The sequence below is a fragment of the Polypterus senegalus genome, chromosome 15, assembly GCF_016835505.1.
Source record: "Polypterus senegalus isolate Bchr_013 chromosome 15, ASM1683550v1, whole genome shotgun sequence".
Lineage (NCBI taxonomy): Eukaryota > Metazoa > Chordata > Cladistia > Polypteriformes > Polypteridae > Polypterus > Polypterus senegalus.
In genome coordinates, this window is record NC_053168.1 from 18983767 (window position 1) to 18997654 (window position 13888).

At 43.6% G+C, this 13888-nt stretch overlaps 1 protein-coding gene across 1 annotated transcript in view; it reads right to left on the reverse strand.

Moving 5' to 3' along the window:
• slc6a18 (solute carrier family 6 member 18) overlaps positions 1 to 12158 on the reverse strand; it is a 53928-nt gene extending 41770 nt beyond the window's left edge. Inside the window, exon 1 of the mRNA XM_039736957.1 lies at positions 11761 to 12158. Coding sequence (XP_039592891.1) covers positions 11761 to 11935 — 175 coding nt within the window. The 5' untranslated portion in view covers positions 11936 to 12158. The remainder of the gene's footprint in view (positions 1 to 11760) is intronic.
• Between the last annotated feature and the right edge of the window lie 1730 nt (positions 12159 to 13888).

A 13888-nucleotide genomic window follows, 5' to 3' on the forward strand; every position in this document is an offset into this window, starting at 1 on the left:
ATTCTTAAATGGAAGAATGTTGGAGCAATCGTGACTTTTCTAGAACTGACCATCCAACCAAATTGAGCAAGCATGGGAGAAAAGTTGTGTTAAGAGAGGTGACTCTGGTTAAACTCCAGTGAACCCGTGTGGAGATGGGAGAAACTTCCAGAAAGACAACCATCACTGCACTAATCTGGGCTTCATGAAAGTGGCCAAGGAGAAGCCTCTGCTCAGTTAAAGACACATTAAAGCCCTCTTGGAGCTTGGAAAAAGACACTTAAAGGGCACTCAGACTGTGACAAACAAGATTCTCTGGTCAGTTGAAACCAAGATTAGCATTAGGCACTGCTCATCAACTGCACAATACCATTCCAATGGTGAAGCTTGGTGGTGGCAATATCATGCTGTGGGGTTGGGGATTGGGAGACAAAACAGGGTTGAGTGAAAGCTGAGCAACACAATTGGCATAGATATCCTTAATGAAAACCTGCTCCAGAGATTGCTGGAGTTCAGACTAGTCTGAAGATATAACTTTGAAACAGTCATGACTTTTCCTAGAACTACTCATCCAACCAAATCGAGCAATCCTGGGAGAAAGGTCTCGTTAAGAGAGTTAACCAAAAACCCAATAATCACTCTGGTTGAGCTTCAGAGAACCTGTGTGGAAATGGGAGAAACTTCCAGAAGGACAACTGTCATTGCAACACTCCACAATGGCCCTAAGCACAAAGCAATGTCAACTCAGGGGTGGCTTAGGGACAACTCTAGGAATGTCCTTGAGTGGCCCAGTCAGAGAACAGACTTGTAGTCAATTGAACATCTCTAGAGAGACCTGGAAATAGCTGTCCATTGATGGTCTCCATTCCACATGGGAGAGCTTGAGAAAATCTGTAGAGAAGAATGGCAGAAAAATCTCTGAAACTTGTTGTGTCCATTTCAAGAAGACTCCAAGCTGGAACTACATCCAGAGGGGCATCTGAGGGGTACTGAAGATTGTGAATACTTGTGTCAATGTGATATTTTCAGTTCAGCAGCACCGGGCTGCAACATAACAAAATGTGAAAAAACGAAGGGCTCCAAGTCCCTTCTGAAGGCTCTCTATATACTGCATGCTTCACGTGATCTTAAACTGGCCTCTGGCTAAACTTGCAAGTTCCTAATCTTTTGTTTCTTTTCTTTTTTTTAGAAAACCTTGATGGGCACAAAAAGATCTAAATCTGTTCCTGTACTTCTGTGTTATTTGCTTTATACATACATCATGCCATGTCAGCAATTGCTTTTGCTGAAGTCCTGTTAAGAAAATGTCTTATCTGTCTTAGTGCTCAGCTTCTAATCTCTGACTGCCCATGACCAAGCTTTGTTTTACTGGTTTTCAGTCTTACTGACTGCGTTGACACTTGATAAAGTAAAAGATCGCCTGTTAAATCTCAGAATAGCTAGTTAAACAAAGATCTGGGACTGAAGTAGGCTGTCGGCTACACTTTAAAACAGAGGCCGCCATTAAATGTTTTTTATACAGAAATTAGGGTATTGGCAACTGCCGATCCTAATGTGATGTGGGAGGCCTTCCGTGACAGGACCCTGAAGGTTGCTGAGGGTTGTGTTGGTGTTACCAGTGTCCCCAGAAGGAGGTGATCCATCTCGCAGGGCACCCTGGATATCATCGAGAGGAGCAGCGCACGGCTCAATGCAACTCTCGTCTGTACCGAGAACTGAGAAGGACGGCTGCGAGGGCTCTGAGGGCAGATAAAGAGGCATTTGTTAGAGGAATCAGTGAGCAAGTGACACACCATCTGTAGTCTAGCGATCCACGTCCTGCTTACAGAAGAATCGAAGCATTACGCACATCCGAATCTGTTCCTCAGAGAGTCGCAGTCAAGGCAGCTGATGGAACGGTCCTTATGGATGACACTGCAGTTGTGACCCACTGGGCTGGGTACTTTGAGCAGTTGTTCAAAGCTGATCCTCCTGCTAGGACGTTGGATATCTCTGAGTCTGCAGTTCTTGAGGCTGATCTTCCAGTTAGCTGTGAACCACCCAGTCTCACTGAGATTGCACAGGTGGTGAACCAGCTGGGAAGGCTGTAGGGATCTGTGGTATCCGGGGTGAACTTCTCCAGGCTGGTGGTAAGGCTGTCCTCCTGGCATTGCAAGCAATCTTTACTTCCATTTGGGAGATGGGCATCATCCCAACTGATGATGGGATGGGGGGCGGGGGGGGTTTGAATAACACTACTCTCGGTGCCAGGTAAGATCCTTGCTAGGGTCATCCTCAATAGGATCCGTGATCACTTGCTCACCTACCAGCGACCGGAACACTCTGGTTTTACACCTAAGAAGTCTACCATCGACCGCAACCTGGCACTGAGGGTTCTCATGGAGTGCAAACATGAATATCGACAGAGTTTCTTTGTAGCTTTTGTCGATTTTCGTAAAGTGTTCGCCTCAGTTGATCAAGCTGACCTGTGGGACATCCTGAGGGTTTGCTGGATCCCCTTGAGGTTGCTGGATATCTAGGCCGACCTGTACACTGGTACTGTGAGTGCTGCGCAGAGTGGAGACAGGACCTCTGTGTTTTTTCCAGTTAATTCTGGGGTTCGTCAGGGGTTCTGTCCTATTCTGTTCAAAGCTTGTACGGACTGGGTATCGGGCAGGGTCGTGGGGTCCAGCGGTTGTGAGGCATCTGTTGGTGAGGAAAGATTCACTGATCTTGACTTTGCTGACGATGCTGTGATCTTGATGGAGTCAATGGAGGCTCAGATTGGGACTGTCGAGAGACTGAGTGAGTAGTCTGAGTGTCCGAGGTTGTTAGGGTCCTGATAAAAACCAAAATCCAGGCTTTTAATGACCTCTTGGGCACGGCCATCAGCAGTGTGTCTGTCTGCACAGAAAGTGTCGACCTACTTGAGAGGTTTACTTACCTCGGTGGTGACATTCATGTCTCTGGTGACTCGGTGGGATCGGCTTGGGCCTCCATTGGTCCTAACTTGGATTAAGAGAGGTCTGAGAATGACTATAATAAAGACAACTAAATAGCCGACAATCACCATAGCATACGGCGGTGTAAGAATAGGAACAGAAAACAGTGCATTGCCTTCGTCAACTGTTTGTGTCAAGAAATAACCCACTGATAGGAACAGGCAGTTGTCGGATCCCGGAATACAGATGATGTTGTACAAAAACCCGTCGACAGAGAAGATACTGTCGTTCATTTTATAACAAAGGCTTAGGAAACAACCGTCGCAGTATAACGAAAATAGCAAGGAGCAAAATCAATGCCAGTGGTCGAGAGAGTACCTTCCTGTAGCAGGCTACAGAAAAGACTCCCAGGCTCACACATGCCCGAAGTGAAAGGTCACAGAGTCAGGCTAGATATCGGGCGGTGACGTGACACCAATGGGGTCATGAAAGAGGAGCGGGGAACGCGGTAGTCCGAAGGAGGAATAGGAATTAAGAAAAGTGGCGTGAGGGATAATGGGAGGCTGCAGCCAGCATGGGGAAGGGTTTGGAAGAGGAGGAATAAGAATCAAGAAATGCCGTGTGGGCTGCGTTTGGTGGGGACCGGGTTTGAAGAGGAAACAGGACGAAGAAAACTATGAAATAGTAGAAGCCCTAAAACTGAGCCTTGTGAGCCTTGCCCTACCTAACAGGTACCATAGGAGATTTATGAGGTCCCAGTACAACAAACTGCTGCCTGTCTGATTTATTTAAAAAAAACCTAAACCAATCTAATAATACACAGGAATGACTGCAAATGTCCAGGCAGTATTGTATAACAGACCCCGTCAAAAGCAGCACTGAATGTCACAGTATGGGTTGGCTCCATGTTCCCTTTTCCCTTTGTGAGCCTAATTAACCCACCACCATCGATAGTCAGGTCCAAGATGAGCCAGGCAAATGAGGACACATACTTAAATCAAGGGGTAGGTGCAACAAGTTTGAGAGTGCTTTTATTAAAACAGCCCAAATAAACAGTGTCCAAAATAGTGCAGTATAATCTTCTTCAATAAGTAAATAATCCATATCACGGTGTCCGTGTACAGGTTAAACCCAAATCCATAAATAATTCGAATGAAACAAGGTTAATATTCCACAGCAGGGTACAGCCCTTTAAAACTCATGAACCTTAGTTCATTCTTCTACAATCTCCTCTGCTTATCCTGCACAGGATCCTGCAACAGAGGACACGTCCAACCAGCAGGCACAGCTAACCTTCTTTTACAAGCACGGGTTCCTGCTGCCCATGGTTTCTCAGCAGTGTGCCATGCCGACCCTTTCTTTGCTCCTTCAGCTCCCCCGACAATTTTTGTCCTTTCCATGGGATTGAGCATCATGTCACTCCACACTCCCAGGAAACACTCAGTGGGAGTGACCCTCTGCAGCCCCGAGCATCAACCTCATGCTCCCCCAAGGGTCTCTCCTCCCAGCTGCCTGCCTCCTCCTCTCCTCCACACAGGCTTCTTCCAGTCCTGATGCGTTCAATCTCTCTCTCCTCTTTATCCACCATCGCCATTCTTTCCTTTTTATTTTCTCCGTCTCCATCATTTTCTTTCTCTTTCTATTCCTTTTCATCTGTTCTCTTCTCTCTTCTATTCTTTCCTTGTCCCAACTCTGCTGTGCAGGCTCCTTTTATTGTTTTGACTGGGCGCAGATGTGAGACACCGCTCTGTCCACGGCGCAGATGAGGCAACTGAGTGATGCCTGCAGTCGCATGAGTATGTGTGTTCAGCCAGGTACCCCCAACCATCCCCAGAGCGGAGCGCATTTGCGAAAACCCATACCCGATTCTGAGTTTACACAATCTAGGGTACGACCGTTTATAGCCATGAACTAGTTATCACACTGAGATCTAACAAAAGAAGCATGCCCATAAGCCCCCGAGTCAGCAGCCATCCACAGATCATTAGCCACCTTTACCAGAGCTGTCTCTGTGCTGTGACCAGAGTGACATCCAGACTGGAGGGGTTCAAGTAGAGCATTTACAGTACAAGCATGTGATCCTGCAGCTGTGCCGCGACAGCACGCAGCAGAACTATGGAAAGAAGGAGAAGTTGAGAAACGGGCCTGTAATTAGCTAAAGAAAATGCATTAAGGGCCGACTTTCTTTAGAACCAGTAAATCCCCGGTTTCGTAAAAGAATCGGAAATCCAAGAATGGCAATCACTTTCTGTTCCGTCCGATCTTTGGAGGGATGACAAATCATGGAGGATAGGAATGTCCTGGGAAAGTTTTCATTTAAATTAATAAATATATTTGTACTAAAATTAAACAATTTATTAAAACTAAAATTGAAATTTAATTGCTATATCATTTAAGTCCAAAATGTCTTTGAGTTGCTGCAGTCATAAGTAAAACAAAATATCGGATTGCAAAGGTTTAAATGAAGTAAATTGGAAACAAAAAATTCATAAAATGGTCAATTCAACATAGTTAATCAAACATTTCCTTATAAATAACATTTTTGGTAAAGTTGGTTTCCTGTCCTTGAATCAACTCTCCCAGAGTAGTTAAAACCTTCACTTTAACGTCACACGAACGCCGGACTCTTGAAAAGGCAACATAAAGTTGTCCGTGTCCAAATACAGGCCCAGATAGGTAAATCCCTACAGGTTGTGTTGTGTTGTTTGGGCGCCACCTACTGACTCTGGGAAGCCGCTGGGTTTGACTCTGAGTCACTGAGGCGCTGTGCGCGTGCACTTTCCTGTGCCACCTAGTTCCCTGATGGTGACGGCGGCAGATTCGCGTGCTGAAGTGACCATGGTGGCGGATCCCGGTTTGGAGATATACATTACTAAATGAAGGTTGTATATACGGTGGTGTGCACGTTCGAGCGGCGGTTGTATTGTGCACGACTTACTTCTGGCGTCTGGCATCCGTGCATATATACAACTTTCGTTTAGTAATGTAGATAGGTCTGACAGCAGCAGTTTTCAGAATGGAAGGTACAAATATTGGAGGTAGGGAACTATTAATTATACAAAATAACAGGCGGACATTGTTATACAAGTCGTGTAGGCATAGGGTCCATACGAGATGAAGATGGCTTAGATCTGTTAACCATTCTGCTAATGAAAGAAGAATCAGCACGATGGGAAGTGGACAAGCAAGTAACTTGCTTATGAGAGACCAAGAATTTTGAGAAAATGATTTATAAGCCTCAGGTTCCACAGCATCTTCACAATTTACCTTATTTATTTCCAACTTAATGACCATATTTCGCATTTAAATATAAATTTTCCAATCACAGATTGTGCATTACATAAGTAAGCACTTAATTGAACTTGAATTTGTGCTCAATACAACACCGAAAATGATTTGGTGTAATGGAAAGTGTAAATAATGTATCATAAATAATGTGTGTATGAGAAAAAGTGTTGTCAGTCACTGTGCAGGGATCAGCGTCCTAACAGCTTGATGGAAAAAGCTGTTCCAGAGCCTGGTGTTCCCGGACCTGATGCTGTGGTATCGTCTGCCTGAAGGTAATCATGAGAGCAATTCATGACTTGGATGACTGATAATTTTCTGGCGTTCCTTACACACGGCCTAAGATATACTGTACGGTATGTCTAGTCTGCACTTTTTTTGTATGAAAATGTGCTATATAAATAAATGTTGCTGTTGTAGCTGACTGGGAACACCACCTCCTGTGATTTGTGGGGTAGAACACAGTACCTTCTGCAAGGCTTTGTGGTTAATGGCTGTGCAATTCCCATACCAGAGAGAGATCAAGTTAGGATGCTTTCAATTGTGCAGAAGTAAAATGATTCAAAGGTGCAGCCTTATGCTAAAATCATTTAAATTCATTTTTGTCCCTCATCAGACAACCCTCATTACCTCAGAAAGACAAAGCAAAAGCTGGATTTTAGAAACTTGTGCCAATTATTTAAAAATAACAAACTGAAATATTCACATTGCCATGAGTTTTCAGGCCCTTACTGATGATACTTCAGATGTGGCTTGGCTGCATCTCATTCTGTTGATCATCACCTGTGGTCAGTTCAGCTGATTGGACAGGATTAGGAAAGACACACACCTACTTATAGAAGGTCCTACAGCTGACGATGTGTATCAGAGCAAAAAACACGCCTAGAGACTTAGAGGAAGGCTGCACAATATATCTGCACCATTAAAGTTTCCGGAGTGCACAGTGGCCTCCATCATTCTTAAATGGAAGATGTTTTGAGCATGCACAACTCTTTCAACAGCTGGTTGCCTACCTCAGTGGAGAAGGGCCTTGGTGAACAAGAGCCTAACTGGTCACTCCAGCTGAGCTTCAGAGAACCTGTTTGAAGATGAGAAACTCTTCCAAAAGAACATCTACCATTGCCTCACTCCACTAATCTGGGCTTTAAGCCAGGGTGGCCAGGTGGCACTTGGAAGCTTGCTTGTGGTTTGAAAAATAAAGCACCTAAAGGACTCTCAGACTTTGAGAAACAGAATTTTTTGGTGTGAAACCAAGATTGAGTTATTTGGCCTCAATTCTGAGGATCATGTCTGGAGGAAACCAGACACCACTCATCCATCCATCCATCCATTATCTAACCCGCTATATCCTAACTACAGGGTCACAGGGGTCTGCTGGAGCTAATCCCAGCCAACAGAGGGTGCAAGGTAGGAAACAAACCCCAGGCAGGGTGCCACTCATCACTTATGTAAATGCACTTTTAACAGTAAAGCATGGTGGTGACAATGCCATTTGGTGGGGTTGTTATTCAGCAGCAGGGGCTGAAAGACTAGTCAGAGTAGAAGGAAAGCTAAAAAGAGCAGAGTACAGGGATATCCCTAACCTGATCCAGAGCGCTCTGAACCTCAGCCTGGGCTGAAGGGTAACCTAAGGTCAAAGCAAAGACAACACAGGAGTGGCTTAGGATTAACTCTGTGAATGTCCTTGAGGTGGCCAGCTAGAGCTCAGACTTGAAAATCTCTGAACAGACCTGGAAATAGCTGTCCACCAATGGTCTCCATGCAACCTGAGACAGAGTGCGAGAAAATCCCCAAATCCAGACATCCAAAGCCTATCATATCAGACACAAGAAGACTACAAGCCGTAATTGCTGCCAAAACAGCTTCAACTAGAAATGGCATAGGCAGGTGATGAGCACTGCTTGGTCTTTACCGGATACAGTGCTTGGAGTTTCACCCAGAGAGTTCAATTTTTGCCTTATCAGACCACAGAGTATTTTCCTCATTCTCTCATAGTCCTTTAAATACCGTCACGTCTTTTACTCAAGAGTGGCTTCCGTCTAGCCATAAACACATGGACTGTTGAAGAGATGGTCGTCCTTCTAGCAGGTCTCCCATCTCACCAGAGGACTGTTTACTTTAGAACTTTGTTAGGGTGACCATTGGATTGTTGGTCACCTTCCTGAGCAAGGTCCTTCTTACCCGTTTACTCATCCTAGAGTTTGCTGTCGAAGAGTCCTGTTGGTTCCAAACTTCTTCCATATCACAGTTATTGAGACCACTTGCTCTGATCTGTGCTTTACCATTTTTGATGATGTATATCTACAGAGAGTTGTTTGGACTTCATGGTTTGGTTTTTGTCCTTATATGCAGTTTGAATTGTGGGACCTTCTATACACAGGCATGTGCCTTTCTAAACTATATCCTATCAATTCAGTTTGCCACAGGTGGACCGCAATCAAGTTCTAGAAACATCTCAAGGAGAATTAAAGCAAACAGGAGGCACCTGAGCACGGCAAAGGGTCTAAATACTCACAGAAATGACAGGTTTCAGTTTTTGATTTTTAATAAGTGTGCAAACTTTTCTGAAAACATGTCATTATGGGTTGTTGAGTGTAGATTGATGGGCAAAATGGCAAATTTAACCATTTAAAAGTGTTTAAAAGCGAGTGTGTGGTTGTGAACAGATGCAAACGTTTTTGCAAACTTTTTGGTCGTAATCCGATTTGTTTGTGGTCCGAGACATTCGTGACCCGAGGTTCCACTGTATTGGGACAACAAAGTGATTTTTTTTCTTTCATTTTAACAACCTTTTTGTTCAAATGTTAGCAAAATGAATACACCTGAGATGAATTAACCCTGAAAGAAGAGAACAATGAACTAATAAAATGTAGAGGTAAGATAACATTAATTAGAGAAAGTCCCGTAAGGTTTTTTTTTGAAGTGCATTGTCTGTGAGATAGGCCACTGATGTAGTTCTGTTAGTCCACATATCTGGTCATACAACTCTTGTCTCTATCAGACCATTTTGCAGAGTGTTGAATTTAAGCATAAGTTTGTATTCCCATTCTCTCCGCTCCTGTTGGGTCTTGAAGTTACCCATCAGCACAGTGACCCTCAGATCCTTTATGCTGTGGCCATTACTGTTAAAGTGTGCTGCCACCAGAAGATCAACACTGTTCTGATTGATATAAAATCTGATGAGATAGATAGATAGACACTTTATTAATCCCAAGGGGAAATTCACATAATCCAGCAGCAGTAAACTGATACAAAAAACAATATTAAATTAAAGAGTAATAAAAATTCATGTAAAAGCAGACAATAACTTTGAGTAATGTTAGCATTTACTCTCCCGGGTGGAATTGAAGAGTCGCATAGTGTAGGGGAGGAACGATCTCCTCAGTCTGTCTGTGGAGTAAGATGGTGACAAAAGTCTGTCACTGAAGCTACTCCTCTGCCTGGAGATGATCCTGTTCAGTGGATTCTTCATGATTGACAGGAGTTTGCTTAGTGTCTGTCGCTCTGCTACAGATGTTAAACTGTCCAACTTGACTCCTACAGTAGAGCCTGCCTTCTTAACAAGTTTGTCCAGGCGTGAGGCGTCTTTCATCTTTATGCTGCCTCCCCAGCACACCACCACTAGAAGAGGGCACTCGCCACAACCGTCTGGTAGAACTTCTGTAGCATCTTACTGCAGATGTTGAAGGATGCCAACCTTCTCAGAAAGTATAGTCGGCTCTGACCTTTCTTACATAGAGCATCAGTATTGAGTATCAGTAATCTTTGTGAGTTCATTCGCTGGCGCAGTGTCTCACCAGTTTCCCCTACACACAGTGCACATGATTAGCAGATTTGCATCTTTGAACGGACCCTTTATTTTATGTTCCTGCTGGCAATGTGGTATAACTACCTGATCTGTCGTGTAGATATGTGCACAGGTGCCACACCTGTTCTGTTCTATTAAAACAGACTTATAAAAGGGGTATTATGTTACATAGGCCAGCCCAGTGGTCCTCAATCACAGTCTTGGTGGGCCAAAGTGGCTGCAGGTTTTCATTCCAACCAGTTTCTTTAACTAAACATCAGTCCTTGCTGACAATGAAACTTGGCATTTAACTATATGGCTTGTTCGGGCTTGCATTCATCCAAGATAAATCTTTATCACACTGTAGAGGTTCTTTTTGTGAGAATATTATTCATATGTTTTGTGGTCCATAACAGATTTGCACTTTATTTTCAGTCCTCATTCATTTCTAAGTCATCAGTCAGTTTCCAACCTGCTATATCCTAACACAGGGTGCAAAGCAGGAACAAATCCTGGGCAGGGTGCCAGCCCACTGCAGGGCACGCACACACACACACACACCAAGCACAATTTAGAATCGCCAATGCACCTAACCTGCACGTGTTTGGACTGTGGGAGGACACTGGAGCACCCGGAGGAAACCCATGCAGACACGGGGAGAACATGCAAACTCCACACAGGAGGACCCGGGAAGCGAACCCAAGTCTCCTTACTGCGAGGCAGCAGCATTACCCACTGCGCCACCGTGCCGCCCATTATTTCTAAAAATTTTAATAATGCAAATACTTCATGATGCATAATCATCATTGTAAAGGGAACAAAGTTAGCTGGCTATTTCTTTATTATTTGTGTGCTGTAATGAACTGTGACCATTTAGTTACATGGGCAACATTTAAAATCTAAATACAGCTGTTTAAACTTACAATAGGCAATTAAAGGTTCTAAACCATAACAAGTGAGTTGCTTTAGTAGCAAATAAATGGCCCCCAGAATCAAATTGAGGACCCTACTGAACCCTAAATGGCCAAAAGGTGGATGAATGAATTATTTTTTTAATGGATAAGAAGAATTTGAGTGCTGTGTAAGTTTCCCTCAAGGTGTCCCTTGTCATTGCTTGACACTTTCTTTTTGTGAAATCTATTTTTTTTCATAGACCCTGAGTGGATGCAGTAATGATGCTGATGCTTTGTGTCCCTCATTGTCGCTTGATGCTTTCTTTTGTGAAATCTGTTTATGAGATCATAGAATGTGGATGAATGGAATACAGGGTGGTCCAGATCTAATTATGCAGTTTTCATTATGCGTTTTCATTATGCTATAACTTATTAAGTTTATTACATAGAAAAATCCCAGACCACTGAGAAGCATGTGAACCGACGACATGAAGAATCGTCTTCGCGCCGAACTGGAATCGTCCCCGCATAAATCAAAGTCATCCAGATGATCTGGATCTGCATAATTAGATCTGGACCAGCGTGTACTTATGTATGGATAAGAAGAAAGCATTGACTGTGTAAGTTTCCTTCAAGGTGCATTCTTATGTGAAATCTGTTTTTTTTAGACCCTGAGTGAATGCAGTAATGACACTGAGATGTTTGGCAAGTAATATCAATTTGGAAAAGCAAATAATGAAAAGAAACTGGCTGTTCAGATCTGTAGGCTGAATGATGAAGACTCACATTGAGGTAAGGCGTCCGTCACTTGACAGAACACGAAAGCAAAGATCAAGGGAAGTTAAATGGCACTGCCATCTTAAAAGAAGAAGTAAGATGTCTGTAAAGCACCTACCTCCTCCATATGTCTGGCATAGATACGGGAAACGCCATACATTGCCCAGACCCACAGCAAATCCAATGCAGGTCAGAAGGTATTGGACTTTGTTGTCCCATTTTGGTCTTTCTTCTGCGGTAGTGTCCACATCCATCTTGGTGACCTCAGGTAAAGCTTCCATTTTGTCGCTCATGGTTCAGGTCCCCTGGCGTGCGTGCGCGTGTGTGTATGTGAGTGAGTGTGTGCGCTTTGGAAAGAGATCCCTCATTCAGAGAAACCCTAATAAAGCCCACGTATTTCCACCTGTGTGTGCGTGGGTGGGCGGAGCCTCTTTATCAGCGTGTCTGAGTTGTTTGCCAGGGAGTGTGAAACTTAAACAGGCGTGTGAAGGCTGAGCACAGGTGGACGCTTTCGATCACTCGGCTCTTCAGCGTGTCATTTGTGAGGTGTTTAAAGCTTAGGTTAATTACTAACTTAAAAAAAAAAAAAAAAAACTTCTTTTACACCTAACAGAAAGCTTTAAGAGTTAAAACATCAACAAGTAGCACAATTCTTCATGAGGGTTAAGAGGAGTGTCCATCCCCTTCCAAGATTTTTATTTGGTAATTTAGCATTTTATTGTGGCAAATGGTTGTTTCATGACATCATATAAAATTTTTTAATCAGTCACTAGTTGTATTCGGTCTGCTTTGGGTGGCAGTCCACACAATGCCGAGAAGATGCGTGAGGGTTTCCGCTTGGTCTGTTTGGAATTTTTAACTTCAGACTTTTCTTTATGTTTAAGGAAGACGAGACTTTTTGGACGTGTCATCTGAAAAGTGCAACCTACAGCATCTTAAAGAGCACAGTGAATATTACCCTGCTGTGCCCACATAGACATCCAGGCTGCAATCTGCACTCTAATGACCAGGTAACAACGCTAGGATCTCTGGGTGTGTTTTATTTAGAACCTGCCCAATGGATTTTGTTTGCTTTCTGTTTTATTTTTATTAATGCTTTCATCTGTCTATCTAGTATCCATCCATCCATATTCTAAACCCAATAATATAGAGCAACATTGAGGGGAAAGGTGGAGGATACCCCAGCAAGCATCGAGGGGCCAGTTGTAAACACACTTTAGTGTGGCCAGTTTAACATTGCCAATCTCCACCCAACCTGCATGTGTTTGCACTGTGGGAGGAAGCTGGTGCACCCGGAGGGCACCCACTAGGACATGGAGAGAACATGCAAACTTCACACAGGAAGCGCTCCATTCTCCTTGTTGTGAGGCAGCAGCACCTCCACTATGCCAGTGTGCTGCCCTCTATCTGTTGTATACTATCATAACATACCCCCTGCACTTCAGAACAGGCCATCTACCTGAAGCTAGCATATTTGGGCCCATCTAGTACTTACCGTATACACTCACGTACAAGTCAGGTCTTGAAACCCGAAAAATCGATCATAAAATTAGACCCTCGCTCAAAAATGCGACACTTCATTATTTTTTTTTTTTACATCTTCTTGCCCCCTCCAATCTCACATCAGTTTCTCAGACACATCAAATTTTGTTGCAGGTTCCTTAGGTGCCACCAGGGGGTGCTGTTGGTAATACACCTTCCTGGTTTGGGAGGCTTCTCTATGACCCAGAAGTGCTTCCATTGTACAAGGCCAAGGCTCAAGAAGTACTTCCGGGCCTGTTGTACAAGGAAGCAATCTTGCTTCAAGGGTTGTAAGGCAGAGGGTGAAACTCAACTGAAGGAGCGGAAGGAGACGTTGTGTTCATTGGTGATTGTGGTGTGGAGTTTGAATTATTGTGAATAAAAAAAAAAAACATTGATTTGCACCCAGGACTGTCTTGGTGTAATCGTGTCTGGGGTTTGGGGACTTGTTGGTGCCCCCAGGAGGTCACACTATGTAAGGCGCTTTGAGTAGTTTAAAAGCGCGGTATAAACGTAATTATTTATTGCTATCTGTCTTTCCTTTATTTGATATTTTCATCTGTCTGTTTTATTCAGTATCTTTCCTGTTTTTCCATCTGATTTCTTTATTTTTAAACCCATCCCACATTATCCATGCTAGAATAACAGCTATGAAAATATCATGGTGTGCTGACTGTTTATCCATTTGCATCTTTCTGTTTACTTTGAACATTTTCATGGCCAAC